Here is a 16,209-nt window from a genome sequence, read left to right as displayed (position 1 = left end):
GTATGTAGCTGATTCACAGTACACACGTGTGCGTGCTGATAAGGGCAAATTGAGGACTCTTTCCTACAGGCAATTACGTCAGGTTAAAAGAGCAGCGGCAAAAAAGCCTTGTCATAGCAGCAGACAAGTTTTTGAAGCTGCTGGTGCCTCCAACGTCCCCCGAACAACAAGATGCAGGGTCCTTCAGAGGTTTGAAGCTGTGCGTACGCCATCCTGTCGACCTCCTCTATCCACTGCACACAAGCAGAAACGGCTCCAGTGGGCCAAACATTACATGAAGACTGATTTCAAAACTGTTTTGTTCACGGATGAGTGCCGTGCAACGCTCGATGGTCCAGATGGATGGAGTGGAGGATGGCTGGTTGTTGGACACCCCACGCAAACACGGCTACAGCGCCAACAAGGAGGAGGTGGAGTAATGTTTTGGGCTGGAATCATGGGGAGAGAGATTGTCAGCCCCTTTAGGATCCCTGAAGGGGTAAAGATGAACTCCATAATGTATGTGGAGTCTCTCAAACAGCACTTCCTGCCATGGTTCAAGAAGAAGAACCGTGTACTCCGCAGCAAGATAATTTTCATGCATGATAATGCACCGTCTCATGCTGCACATAACACATCTGCATCTCTGGCTGATATGGGCATAAAAGGGGACAAACTTATGGTGTGACCCCCATGCTCCCCTGACCTCTACCCCATTCAGAACCTCTGGAGCATCATCAAAAGGAGTGTCTATGATGGCGGGAGGCAGTTCACATCTAAGCAGCAGCTCTGGGAGGGTATTCTGTCCTCATGCAAAACAATTGAAGCAGAAACCATCCAAAACATGACAAATTCAATGGACGAGAGAGTTCAGAAGCTCCTTTCGAACAAGGGTTCCTATGTGCAAATGTAACATCACCTAAAATAAAGTTTTGAGTTGAAAACTGTTTGATTTCAGTTTGTAATAACCTGCTAATGCTTACAATTTCAAAAATGACCATTTTTTTGGTCTTTATTAAAATGAAAAGGTTGATCGAAGAGTGTGGGGGATCTAAGAGTGTGGCAACCCAGTAGTCAGGATTACTTCGAATTCTGACAATCTGGGGGTCATGTTGCAGGTAGTGCAGCAAGAACGCACTTATGTGTCTTGCGCATCTCGGAGCCCCAAAATTATTTTCCGGGCTAGATGCAGCTAAAAATTATTATTAATTTTAAATCTGGTGGAGCTTAGTATAGATGGCCTAATAGAATCAGTACTGCACACTGCTACAAAGCCCAAATTATTTTCCAGCCAAGATACAGATAAACATGATTAGTAATTTGAAAGCTTAAAACGGTTGGTGAGGTGATCTTAACCAATCATCAAGCTTTTACTCTCCCCAGGATGACACAGGGGTAGAAAAGTCATTTCGGATCCATGATTTGTTAATCTTTATGAACGTGAGTCTGTCTACATTATCAGTGGAGTGCCGCGTGCGCTTATCTGTCAGCACACCACCAGCAGTGCTGAACACACGTTCAGACAGAACGCTGGCTGCCGGGCATGACAAGATCTCCAAGGCGTAAGTGGCGAGCTCCGGCCATTTATCCAGATTGGAAGCCCAAAAAGAGCAAGGGTCCAGTGACACAGTCATGGCTTCAATGTTTACTTCGAGATACTCCTGTACCATCGTCTCTAGGCGTTGACTATGTGTCAGACTTCTTGTCTCCTGTGGCCTTGCAAAGGATGAGCTAAAAAAGTGGTGAAATGATTCCGCAAAATTGATGTTACTAGCAGATACTGTGTTTCTGTTATGGTTTGAGTGCTGTACACTCGACGGTCCCACGGTTGGCAAGTTGGAACTGTGAGATTCACTACGTGCACCACTGGTGTTTTGTGGAAAAGCACATATAAGATTCTGCAACAGTCTCTGCTGATACTCCTGCATGCGTGCATCCCTTTCTATGGCAGGAATTATGTCTGCAAATTTACTTTTGTACCGGGGATCTAACCCAATAGTCAGGATTATTTCTAATTCTCCCAATTCGAGGGTCATGTTGCAGGTAGTGCAGCAAGAACGCACTCATGTGTCTTGCGCATCCAGGAGCACCAAGTCCCTGTTGTGTTGGTGGCGAGGTAACAATCATGCTTCCTTCCTCTGTCCTCTCCCCACAACCTCGCACAACAGAAATGTGATCAAGGTCTACCTCATCTGATGAGTCTTCCATCAGTTCGTCCTCCACTTCTTCCTGGGCTCCTGCACCTTCCTCACTAGTTTGGCTGCTACCATGCGCCCTGGTAAAACCATCTCCCCCACCCTCACATGCCTGCCGCCTTGGTGCTGCCGACCGTCTGGACCTTGCAGATATTAGCCCTTCCGCATACAACTCTTCCTCCTCTACTTCCTCCACCTCCTCTTGTGCCACCACCTGACTCCGAATTCTGTTTAACATGTGCTCCAGCATGTAAATCACCGGAATAGTCATGCTGATAATGGCATCGTCACCACTAAACATCTTTGTCGCCATTTCAAAACTGTGCAGAAGGGTGCATAGGTCCCTGATCTGAGACCACTCCTCCAGCGTGATTTGCCCCACCTCTAGATCCCGTTGGCCTAGGCTATACGTCAGAACGTATTGCACCAGGGCTTGTCGGTGCTGCCACAGTCGCTGCAACATGTGCAGAGTTGAATTCCACCGGGTAGGCACATCGCATTTTAACCGGTGAAGTGGCAGGCCCAACGACTTCTGTAGAGATGCAAGTCGCTGAGCTGCGGGATGCGAACGGCGGAAGTGAGCACACAGCGACCGTGCCCTCTGCAGAAGGCCATCTAGTCCGGGATAGTGGGCTAAAAATTGCTGGACAACCAGGTTCAACACGTGAGCCATACAAGGCACGTGTGTGACATTGCCCCGGCGAAGGGCCGCACCCAGGTTTGCAGCATTGTCGCACACGGTCTTCCCTGGTTTCAGGTCCAGTGGAGACAACCATTCATGAAATTGGTTCTCCAGAGCTGACCACAACTCCTCAGCTGTGTGACTCACATTTCCCAGACGTTTCAAAGTAAAAACCGCCTGATGACGTTGAGCCCTACTGCCAGCATAGTAAGGAGGTGTGCAGGATCCCTTCTGCGCAGTTAGAAAGCTTGTGGCATGACCAGACAGGCTTTGGGTGCAGGTGGAGGACCGAGAGGAGGTTGAGGAGGCTGAAGCAGTGGAGGAACTTTGACATAAAGAGGATTGACGCACAACTCGTGGGGACGGCAAGACATGGACAGCAGCCCCTTGTCCTGCTGTCACCATAGTTACCCAGTGCCCAGTCAGCGACATGTAATGCCCCTGTCCATGCCTATTCGTCCAAGTGTCTGTGGTGAAATGCACCCTGTCACACACAGAGTTTCTCAAAGAAGCGGTGATGTTGTGTGCGATATGCTGGTGGAGCGCAGGCACACCTTTCTTTGAGAAGTAGTGCCGACTGGGCATCTGGTACTGGGGCACTGCGACGGACATAAGGTCTCGAAAATCCTCTGTGTCCACCAGGCGGAAAGGCAGCATTTCTGTAGCCAAGAGTTTGCAGATGGTGAAATTCAACCTCTTAGCTTTCTCATGGCTAGGAGGAAATGGTCTTTTACTTGTCCACATCTGAGGGACTGAGGGCTGGCTGTTGTGCTTAGACGGGGTTGATAAGGGTGTCCCCGGCAAACTGCCGGTCTGTGAGGAAGATGCAGGCGGACATGTTAGGTTGCCTTGATCCAAAGGTGGTGCTATCGATGTCGGACAGCGCTCAACACCAGCTGGTGTTACCACCTCCAAAGAAAATGATGACCTGCCAATCACGCTGGCTGTTGCGGGTAAAGAGGTGGCAGGTCTGCGTCCCAAAACAGGTGTGACTGCTGTCCCCCCAGTCACAGAGGATGAAGAGGCTGCAGATGCACAAGATGGGGCAGACGGCGGTTGGCCCGGCCGGCTAGGCCGCATTGTAGCACAGTGAGCTTCCCACTGCAACTTATGCTTCATGTCCATGTGCCGGTTCATGCATGAAGTACTCAAACTATGTATTTTTTGGCCTCTACTTAGCTTTTGTTGACAAATGTTACAGATAACACGAGTTGGGTCATCTTTATCGATCTGAAAAAATGCCCAGGCTATGCAAGGCTTAGCACCCATGCGACCTGAAGAGCCACTACGACTTGTGGTCAGAGGCAGAGTTGTGTTTGAGGATGCAGTTGTTGACGTGCTTCCAGTACTACGTCTCTGTCCAGGAAGGTGCAACCTGACCTCGTCGTCACTAGCATCCTCCTCCACCTCCTCTGCTGACCTCATCTCTTGGCTGACTGTGGGTTGACAGTAAGTGGGATCTCCAACCTCATCATCATCACCCTGTGTATTATCACACCCGTCGTCCTCAGAGCCAACCTGTTCCTGCCCTGACAAAAAACTAAAGTTGTCGCTCCAATCAGGTATTTGAGTCTCATCATCGTCTTCCTCATTGTCTCCACCAACAGGAGTTACAGTTTGGGAATGAGGGTCTACATTATGGTCAGAACCTTCTGCGTCTGGTCCTGGATCCGACTCATAAAGATTCTGGGCATCAGTGCAGATCATTTCCTCGTCTGGATTCACAGAAGCGCTGGAGCCGACCTCTGATTCCCAGGCTATAATATGAGTAAACAGCTCTGCAGAATCAACCATCTGTTCTACCTCATACTCAGACGGGCAGCTGGAGATTTGGGAGCTGTGAGGAAGCAAGTGCGATTGGGGTGACACCTCTGAGGACTGGAGTATTTGTGATGTTGAAGTTGATGTGGAGGAGAGCCCACTTAAAGGAGCACTTGATATCTGTTGAAGCACCTGCTGTTTTTGTGCCTCATCTGGAATTTGTAGCGATTGGCGTGGCCGTAAGAAAGGGATCTTATCACATTGTCCGCTAAAAGAAGTAGACATTTTAGTTTTCCTGGAAGATGGTCTTTCTTCTGCAGATGTTGCTGTTGCTTTAACACCTACTCCACGGACACAACCTTTTTTCCCCTTCCCAACACGCCTATTCCCCTTTCCACCAGCAGCAGGCCTTTTTCCACTCATTTTGGTGGTTAACTAATTCACAACTCTGGAGTTGTTTGCACAAAAAAACAATGGATGGGAACCGAGCAGAGCTGAGTGGCCAAACTGTGGTATTAGGCCAAAACTATTGTCTGGGTTAGATGCAGAAAAAAATTATATTCAGTTTGCAACCTGATGGAGGTCAGTATAGATGGACTAATAGAACAAGTCCCACACACTGCTAGAAGGCCAAAAATTTTTTCAGAGCTAGATACAGAAAAAAATTATATTCAATTTGCAACGTGATGGAGGTCAGTATAGATGGACTAATAGAACAAGTCCCACACACTGCTAGAAGGCCAAATATTTTTTCAGAGCTAGATGCAGAAAAATATTAAATTCAATTTGCAACCTGATGGAGGTCATTATAGATGGACTAATAGAACAAGTCCCACACACTGCTAGAAGGCCAAATATTTTTTCAGAGCTAGATGCATAAAAAAATTATATTCAATTTGCAACCTGATGGAGGTCAGTATAGATGGACTAATAGAACAAGTCCAACACACAGCTAGAAGCCCAAATATTTTTCAGAGGTAGATGCAGAAAAAAATTATATTCAATTTGCAACCTGATGGAGGTCAGTAAAGATGGACTAATAGAACAAGTCCCACACACTGCTAGAAGGCCAAATATTTTTTCAGAGCTAGATGCAGAAAAATATTATATTCAATTTGCAACCTGATGGAGGTCAGTATAGATGGACTAATAGAACAAGTGCCACACACTGCTAGAAGGCCAAATATTTTTTCAGAGCTAGATGCAGAAAAAAATTATATTCAATTTGCAACCTGATGGAGGTCAGTATAGATGGACTAATAGAACAAGTCCCACACACTGCGAGAAGGCCAAATATTTTTTCAGAGCTAGATGCAGAAAAAAATTATATTCAATTTGCAACCTGATGGAGGTCAGTATAGATGGACTAATAGAACAAGTCACACACACAGCTAGAAGCCCAAATATTTTTTCAGAGGTAGATTAAGAAAAAAATTATATTCAGTTTGCAACCTGATGGAGGTCAGTATAGATGGACTAATAGAACAAGTCCCACACACAGCTAGAACCCCAAATATCTTTTCAGAGCTAGATGCAGAAAAAAATTATATTCAATTTACAACGTGATGGAGGTCAGTATAGATGGACTAATAGAACAAGTCCCACACACTGCTAGAAGGCCAAATATTTTTTCAGAGCTAGATGCAGAAAAATATAATATTCAATTTGCAACCTGATGGAGGTCAGTATAGATGGACTAATAGAACAAGTCCCACACACTGCTAGAAGGCCAAATATTTTTTCAGAGCTAGATGCAGAAAAAAATTATACTCAATTTGCAAGCTGATGGAGGTCAGTATAGATGGACTAATAGAACAAGTCCCACACACTGCTAGAAGGCCAAATATTTTTTCAGAGCTAGATGCAGAAAAATATAATATTCAATTTGCAACCTGATGGAGGTCAGTATAGATGGACTAATAGAACAAGTCCCACACACAGCTAGAAGCCCAAATATTTTTTCAGAGCTATATGCAGAAAAATATTATATTCAATTTGCAACCTGATGGAGGTCAGTATAGATGGACTAATAGAACAAGTCCCACACACTGCTAGAAGGCCAAATATTTTTTCAGAGCTAGATGCAGAAAAAAATTATACTCAATTTGCAATCTGATGGAGGTCAGTATAGATGGACTAACAGAACAAGTCCCACACACAGCTAGAAGCCCAAATATTTTTTCAGAGCTAGATGCAGAAAAAAATTATATTCAATTTGCAACGTGATGGAGGTCAGTATAGATGGACTAATAGAACAAGTCCCACACACTGCTAGAAGGCCAAATATTTTTCAGAGCTAGATGCAGAAAAATAATAAATTCAATTTGCAACCTGATGGAGGTCAGTATAGATGGACTAATAGAACAAGTCCCACACACTGCTAGAAGGCCAAATATTTTTTCAGAGCTAGATGCATAAAAAAATTATATTCAATTTGCAACCTGATGGAGGTCAGCATAGATGGACTAATAGAACAAGTCCCACACACTGCTAGAAGGCCAAATATTTTTTCAGAGCTAGATGCAGAAAAATATTAAATTCAATTTGCAACCTGATGGAGGTCATTATAGATGGACTAATAGAACAAGTCCCACACACTGCTAGAAGGCCAAATATTTTTTCAGAGCTAGATGCATAAAAAAATTATATTCAATTTGCAACCTGATGGAGGTCAGTATAGATGGACTAATAGAACAAGTCCAACACACAGCTAGAAGCCCAAATATTTTTCAGAGGTAGATGCAGAAAAAAATTATATTCAATTTGCAACCTGATGGAGGTCAGTAAAGATGGACTAATAGAACAAGTCCCACACACTGCTAGAAGGCCAAATATTTTTTCAGAGCTAGATGCAGAAAAATATTATATTCAATTTGCAACCTGATGGAGGTCAGTATAGATGGACTAATAGAACAAGTGCCACACACTGCTAGAAGGCCAAATATTTTTTCAGAGCTAGATGCAGAAAAAAATTATATTCAATTTGCAACCTGATGGAGGTCAGTATAGATGGACTAATAGAACAAGTCCCACACACTGCGAGAAGGCCAAATATTTTTTCAGAGCTAGATGCAGAAAAAAATTATATTCAATTTGCAACCTGATGGAGGTCAGTATAGATGGACTAATAGAACAAGTCACACACACAGCTAGAAGCCCAAATATTTTTTCAGAGGTAGATTAAGAAAAAAATTATATTCAGTTTGCAACCTGATGGAGGTCAGTATAGATGGACTAATAGAACAAGTCCCACACACAGCTAGAACCCCAAATATCTTTTCAGAGCTAGATGCAGAAAAAAATTATATTCAATTTACAACGTGATGGAGGTCAGTATAGATGGACTAATAGAACAAGTCCCACACACTGCTAGAAGGCCAAATATTTTTTCAGAGCTAGATGCAGAAAAATATAATATTCAATTTGCAACCTGATGGAGGTCAGTATAGATGGACTAATAGAACAAGTCCCACACACTGCTAGAAGGCCAAATATTTTTTCAGAGCTAGATGCAGAAAAAAATTATACTCAATTTGCAAGCTGATGGAGGTCAGTATAGATGGACTAATAGAACAAGTCCCACACACTGCTAGAAGGCCAAATATTTTTTCAGAGCTAGATGCAGAAAAATATAATATTCAATTTGCAACCTGATGGAGGTCAGTATAGATGGACTAATAGAACAAGTCCCACACACAGCTAGAAGCCCAAATATTTTTTCAGAGCTATATGCAGAAAAATATTATATTCAATTTGCAACCTGATGGAGGTCAGTATAGATGGACTAATAGAACAAGTCCCACACACTGCTAGAAGGCCAAATATTTTTTCAGAGCTAGATGCAGAAAAAAATTATACTCAATTTGCAATCTGATGGAGGTCAGTATAGATGGACTAACAGAACAAGTCCCACACACAGCTAGAAGCCCAAATATTTTTTCAGAGCTAGATGCAGAAAAAAATTATATTCAATTTGCAACGTGATGGAGGTCAGTATAGATGGACTAATAGAACAAGTCCCACACACTGCTAGAAGGCCAAATATTTTTCAGAGCTAGATGCAGAAAAATAATAAATTCAATTTGCAACCTGATGGAGGTCAGTATAGATGGACTAATAGAACAAGTCCCACACACTGCTAGAAGGCCAAATATTTTTTCAGAGCTAGATGCATAAAAAAATTATATTCAATTTGCAACCTGATGGAGGTCAGCATAGATGGACTAATAGAACAAGTCCAACACACAGCTAGAAGCCCAAATATTTTTTCAGAGGTAGATGCAGAAAAAAATTATATTCAATTTGCAACCTGATGGAGGTCAGTAAAGATGGACTAATAGAACAAGTCCCACACACTACTAGAAGGCCAAATATTTTTTCAGAGCTAGATGCAGAAAAATATTATATTCAATTTGCAACCTGATGGAGGTCAGTATAGATGGACTAATAGAACAAGTCCCACACACTGCTAGAAGGCCAAATATTTTTTCCGAGCTAGATGCAGAAAAAATTATATTCAATTTGCAACCTGATGAAGGTCAGTATAGATGGACTAATAGAACAAGTCCCACACACTGCTAGAAGGCCAAATATTTTTTCAGAGCTAGATGCAGAAAAATATTATATTCAATTTGCAACCTGATGGAGGTCAGTATAGATGGACTAATAGAACAAGTCCCACACACAGCTAGAAGCCGAAATATTTTTTCAGAGGTAGATGCAGAAAAAAATTATATTCAATTTGCAACCCGATGGAGGTCAGTATAGATGGACTAATAGAACAAGTCCCACACACAGCTAGAACCCCAAATATCTTTTCAGAGCTAGATGCAGAAAAAAATTATATTCAATTTACAACGTGATGGAGGTCAGTATAGATGGACTAATAGAACAAGTCCCACACACTGCTAGAAGGCCAAATATTTTTTCAGAGCTAAATGCAGAAAAATATAATATTCAATTTGCAACCTGATGGAGGTCAGTATAGATGGACTAATAGAACAAGTCCCACACACTGCTAGAAGGCCAAATATTTTTTCAGAGCTAGATGCAGAAAAAAATTATACTCAATTTGCAAGCTGATGGAGGTCAGTATAGATGGACTAATAGAACAAGTCCCACACACAGCTAGAAGCCCAAATATTTTTTCAGAGGTAGATGCAGAAAAAAATTATATTCAATTTGCAACGTGATGGAGGTCAGTATAGATGGACTAATAGAACAAGTCCCACACACTGCTAGAAGGCCAAATATTTTTTCAGAGCTAGATGCAGAAAAATATTATATTCAATTTGCAACCTGATGGAGGTCAGTATAGATGGACTAATAGAACAAGTCCCACACACTGTTAGAAGGCCAAATATTTTTTCAGAGCTAGATGCAGAAAAATATTACATTCAATTTGCAACCTGATGGAGGTCAGTATAGATGGATTAATAGAACAAGTCCCACACACTGCTAGAAGGCCAAATATTTTTTCAGAGCTAGATGCAGAAAAATATTATATTGAATTTGCAACCTGATGGAGGTCAGTATAGATGGACTAATAGAACAAGTCCCACACACTGCTAGAAGGCCAAATATTTTTTCAGAGCTAGATGCAGAAAAAAATTATACTCAATTTGCAACCTGATGGAGGTCAGTATAGATGGACTAACAGAACAAGTCCCACACACAGCTAGAAGCCCAAATATTTTTTCAGAGCTAGATGCAGAAAAAAATTATATTCAATTTGCAACGTGATGGAGGTCAGTATAGATGGACTAATAGAACAAGTCCCACACACTGCTAGAAGGCCAAATATTTTTTCAGAGCTAGATGCAGAAAAATATTATATTCAATTTGCAACCTGATGGAGGTCAGTATAGATGGACTAATAGAACAAGTCCCACACACTGCTAGAAGGCCAAATATTTTTTCAGAGCTAGATGCAGAAAAAAAATATATTCAATTTGCAACCTGATGGAGGTCAGTATAGATGGACTAATAGAACAAGTCCCAGACACAGCTAGAAGCCCAAATATTTTTTCAGAGGTAGATGCAGTAAAAAATTATATTCAATTTGCAACCTTATGGAGGTCAGTATAGATGGACTAATAGAACAAGTCCCACACACAGCTGGAAGCCCAAATATTTTTTCAGAGGTAGATGCAGAAAAAAATTATATTCAATTTGCAACGTGATGGAGGTCAGTATAGATGGACTAATAGAACAAGTCCCACACACTGCTAGAAGGCCAAATATTTTTTCAGAGCTAGATGCAGAAAAATATTATATTCAATTTGCAACCTGATGGAGGTCAGTATAGATGGACTAATTGAACAAGTCCCACACACTGCTAGAAGGCCAAATATTTTTTCAGAGCTAGATGCAGAAAAATATTATATTCAATTTGCAACCTGATGGAGGTCAGTATAGATGGACTAATAGAACAATTCCCACACACTGCTAGAAGGCCAAATATTTTTTCAGAGCCAGATGCAGAAAAATATTATATTCAATTTGCAACCTGATTGAGGTCAGTATAGATGGACTAATAGAACAAGTCCCACACACAGCTAGAAGCCCAAATATTTTTTCAGAGGTAGATGCAGAAAAAAATTATATTCAGTTTGCAACCTGATGGAGGTCAGTATAGATGGACTAATAGAACAAGTCCCACACACAGCTAGAAGGCCAAATATTTTTTCAGAGCTAGATGCAGAAAAAAATTATATTCAATTTGCAACGTGATGGAGGTCAGTATAGATGGACTAATAGAACAAGTCCCACACACTGCTAGAAGGCCAAATATTTTTTCAGAGCTAGATGCAGAAAAATATTATATTCAATTTGCAACCTGATGGAGGTCAGTATAGATGGACTAATAGAACAAGTCCCACACACTGCTAGAAGGCCAAATATTTTTTCAGAGCTAGATGCAGAAAAAAATTATATTCAATTTGCAACCTTATGGAGGTCAGTATTGATGGACTAATAGAATGATGCTATGCCCAAAAGGTTTTACTTCACTAAGTGCAGTAAAAAAATTGGTATTCTATACACACGTGGTGTAGCTTGGAACACAGATAGGCTACTCCACTGACTAACACACTCTGCAATAGGCCAAAAAGGATTAGCTTTGCTAGATTTAGCCAAATGCTGTGAAAAAAACTTGCACAGCACTGGCACAGACCTGCCTGGCAAAAACTGATAGGAACTGATCTAACTTAGTCCTGAAAAGGACTGCAATTACAATTAGTCTTTACTCCCAACCTATCTATTTAAGAGCACAGACCTGCCTGATAATAGTTGTAGGAAATGCTGTAACCTAGTCCTTAAAAGGACTGCAATCACAACTATTCCCTACTCTCAAGCTATCTGTAGATTTGTGCGAAAATTGGCTTGAAATTAACAAGGTATAGCGCACACAGCAACAGAAGTGCCGTCTAACACGCAGCTGCAGCAGTGAGAAAATGGTGGCGACGGGGAAAATGGCTGGGTCTTATAGGGCAAGGAAATGTGACATACACTGACAATGACACATGGCCTTGCTTGTGTGAAAAAAAGCACTTCGCTCCGTGTGTGCGCTGCTGATAGGCTGACAGATTGCACCTCCCCACTGTAAATGCGGGAAAGAGAAAAAAAAATGGAGATCTTCATTATTCCTGCAGAGATCCATCCCCTGCCCCTCCCCCCGCCACGCTGTACACTCAAACTGCGTATTAACATTAATTTTCAGCATTACTGAGAAAAAATCCAGTTATGATTTTGGTGCACGAACAGTTATCGAACATAACCTCGAACAGCCGAATTTTTTTCAAATCGTTCGTGTTCGCCGCACGGCTCGAACAGCGCCCAAAACAGCTCGAATTTGAGATTGGCGAACAGTTCGAGTAGAACAACGCTCATCTCTAGTGGTGACCTCTGAAAATTAATCGAGCCCCACGACACCGGAGAGAATAGGCACAATGGCCAAAGAGGAAAAGTAGAAGAGCAGAGGGCCAGATGGTGGGACAAGTGAGCAGTGATGTAAGTATTATTTTTTTAACAATACAATTTCATAGCCCTCTACGATTCAGCAGATGACCATGTTGTTGAATTTGCATCGTGTGAATTGCAAAAAATCCATATTCTGGAGAACATGGATTTTTGTAAAATTTCAGTAGAATTCAATTTTAATTGATTAACTCGCTCATCTCTAAAATGTCACTGTCATGACTGTATGTTGTACTTTATCCTGCTCAGAGACTTTTACTGGTACTGACCTTCTGACGTGATTACCAGCTGAGATTTACTGGCTGGGTGGCAATCCTAAGGGCTAATTCACATGACATTATAGTGGCTTTTATCACCTGTATTATGTCCGCAAATCTGTCTGACCGCAGGTCTCATGATCAGAGCAAATATTCTCATATACTGTATGCTTCTGTTACTTGCCCAAATTGCTGCCGCAATAAGAGCAAGAAAATATATCTGCTATATGGTTGTGCGACTTGGGTCTTAAATGTGACACATATCTTTAGTCTTCACTAAATTTCAAACATCTGGGTAAACATCAATTTAAAATAACAACAGGAACTATAATTAAAGAAAATCATTTTCATTTGTACCTGTGGTGATGCCAGGAGAAGGCTGCCGATCCAAGCAATCCATAGCATGATCCGGTTGCGTTGCCCGGCACTTGTAAAGCTGAGTGGGTACAGAATAGCCCAGTGGCGGTCGATGCTGATCACCACTAGCACTAATGCAGCAGAATACATAGCAAATAGCTTCCCAAAGTTCAGTATCTTGCAGGAAAGTTCATCTGCATACCATTGCACCATCACATTCCACATCGCATCCAGTGGCATAACTAAAAAGGTAACCAGCAGGTCAGCCACAGAGAGGCTGAGAATAAGGATTCGGAGATGAGACTTGCATCGTTTCCCACTAATGCTGCATAGTACAGCCACATTACTACACGATGCAATGAGGAAAAAGCAACAGGTAATGCCCACACGCACTTTGGCAGCTGCTGTAAATGTAGGTTCTCTCCAGGGGCTTGGAAAGCCCAGTGCTGAGGCGTTGGCATCAGATAGGACCAGATGGCTTTGATTCACAATAGCTGGCAGCATAGCCATGGCCTAAAACATACATACACAAAAAGCTGGATTAGTAAGGAATAGACAATATTAATATCATGGTGCATATTAGTAATAATCCTTTTTATGTTCTACATTTTAACACAAAATAGGTAAATTCTTCAAATCAATGTGGGACTTGTGTTATATACTAATATGTTACACTGCCCATACAAAGGCAAATGTGTCTGGTATTAGGATCTATACTCAATTACCGCATTGATAGATCCAGCTGTTCGGGCCTTCAGACGGTCTTACGCTGACTTACTGAGATAAGCTACTATGTCAATATGATTTTGGTGTTGATCCATATCACTGGGAATCTGCATGTGTCTCTGCGAAATCTCTTCCCAAGTGGTGGGTGATTTAACAAGTGAGTCAATGATGATAATTGATGGATAGGCCGCCCTGCAAGGGCTATGTTGACTCATATCTCAGAAAGTTCTGTGAACATACATATGAATATGGGTTGTAAACATTCATGCAGCTGCTGCAGAATCACCCACATTAAAGGGGTTGTCCGGTCAAAACCAATAAGTCTGCAGTCACTCTGTGTGACTGCAGTCTTATGAATCCCCCTCTTTCCTCCCACACACACTGTGCGTTGCGGGGACCAGAGGGTATGTATGAGTTATACATATCCCCGGCCAGTGGGCGTGGCCTCGCTCCATCCACCTGTATTGAGCCGAGGCTGCGCCCCGTCTAGTGACGTGACCATCTAGTGGGATGTGGCTGACTAGAAGGCGTGGTCTCACTCGATACAAGTGTATGGAAAGCGAGGCCGCACCCACTGGCCAGAAGTATGTATAACTCATACATACCCTCCTCCGGTCCCGGGTCTGAAACCAGTGAATCCTCGCAGCGCACAGTGCGTGCGCTGGAGGGATTCGTTAGTCTGCAGTCACACAGAATGACTGCAGACTTATCAGTAGTGTTGAGCATTCTGACACTGAAATATCGGGTATCGATCGATATTCGCGGTATCGGAGTTCCGATACTGAGTTCCGATACTTTTAGAATATCGAATACCGGAATCGGAAGTTCCCATAATGCCTGCGCTCTGCAGTGTCTCTGAAGAATGACAAGCTGGATGGCAGCGCTCAGCTTACTGTACTTGTCATTTAGTGTTAAAGGCTTTATTAAAAAAAATAATAGTGTTTTCATGCACCGTCTCTTTAAAAAAGCAGGCCGGCAATTCAGCAGCGGCATACACCGGTACCCGACAATTTACAACAGAAAGAATAGAGCATCACACATAGATTAGATAGATAGAAACATGTCAGTCACATATATAAGAAGTACAGTGACAGTGTTGCTTACTGTACTTGTCATTTAGTGTTAAAGGATTTATTAAAAAAAATAATAGTGTTTTCATGCGCCGTCTCTTTAAAAAAGCCGGCCGGCAATTCAGCAGCGGTACCCGACAATTTACAACAGAAAGAATAGAGCATCACACATAGATTAGATACATAGAAACATATCAGTCACATATATAATAAGTACAGTGACAGTGTTGATTACTGTACTTGACATTTAGTGTTAAAATAAAGGATTTATTAAAAAAAAAATTGGCGTGGGGTTCCCCGTAATTTTAGGCTCTAGCGGAGGTTAAGCAGACGGCTGGGGCAGATGTTTGAAACCTGGGAAGGGGGTAATACCCACGGAGCTTCCCAGGCTACTAATATCAGCCCCCAGCTGAATACCTAGCCTTTACTAGCTATTAAAATGAGGGACCCCCCCAAAAAAATGATGTGGCGTCCCCCCTATTTTAATAGCTAGCAAAGGCTAGGCAGACAGCTGGGGGCTGATATTAATAGCCCAGGAAGGGTGCCATGAATATTGGCCCCCTCCCAGGCTAGAAACACCAGCCATCAGCCGTCCCAGAAATGGCGCATCCATAGTATGCGCCAATTCTGGCACTTAGCCTCGCTCTTCCCACTGCCCTGTAGCGGTGGCAGTGGGGTAATAAGGCTGGGGTTGATGTCAGCTTATAATGCCAGCTGACATCAAGCCCAGGTTAGTAATGCCCACGCGTTTATAAGACACCCCCATTAGTAACCCCATAGTCAAAGTTAAAAAAAAAAAACACAAACACTCAGAATAAAGTCCTTTAATTGAAATAAACACACAATTCTTTGATGTTCAAAATTAAACCATACTTACCATCACGCCCATTCCAGCTGAAGCCAATGTCTTCTGCAATAAAAGTAAAATAATAAACCAACATCATCCTTACCTTTCCATGGTTCCCACGACAGCTTCAGCTCTGCTACATTCACATGACAGGCTGGATCGCAACCGAAAGCTGCCATCCAGCTTGCCATGCCGCAGACACTGAGAAGCGCAGGCATGCTTGTGCTCCTCAGTGTCTCGCTGTGACGGCATCCAGATGAGCCGAGGTCATGTCCAATGAACTCGGCTCACCTCATGCACGTCACTGACAGCGTGGGAAAATTCTCCTGCACTCAGCGCTTCAGCGTGAGTATTCTCC

General features: G+C 42.5%; 1 protein-coding gene across 1 annotated transcript in view; it reads right to left on the bottom strand.

Moving 5' to 3' along the window:
- The window catches only part of LOC141166585 (gonadotropin-releasing hormone II receptor-like), a 116,584-nt gene that overhangs the window by 85,479 nt on the left and 14,896 nt on the right, over window positions 1-16,209 (bottom strand). The window contains exon 3 of the mRNA XM_073653416.1: window positions 13,209-13,721. Coding sequence (XP_073509517.1) covers window positions 13,209-13,721 — 513 coding nt within the window. The remainder of the gene's footprint in view (window positions 1-13,208; window positions 13,722-16,209) is intronic.

The sequence above is a fragment of the Phyllobates terribilis genome, unplaced genomic scaffold, assembly GCF_046119375.1.
Source record: "Phyllobates terribilis strain yellow unplaced genomic scaffold, ASM4611937v1 Scaffold_11__3_contigs__length_659146591, whole genome shotgun sequence".
Taxonomy (NCBI): Eukaryota; Metazoa; Chordata; class Amphibia; order Anura; family Dendrobatidae; genus Phyllobates; species Phyllobates terribilis.
The sequence above is the reverse complement of the archived record's forward strand: the minus strand, read 5'-3'. Positions and strand labels throughout refer to the sequence as shown.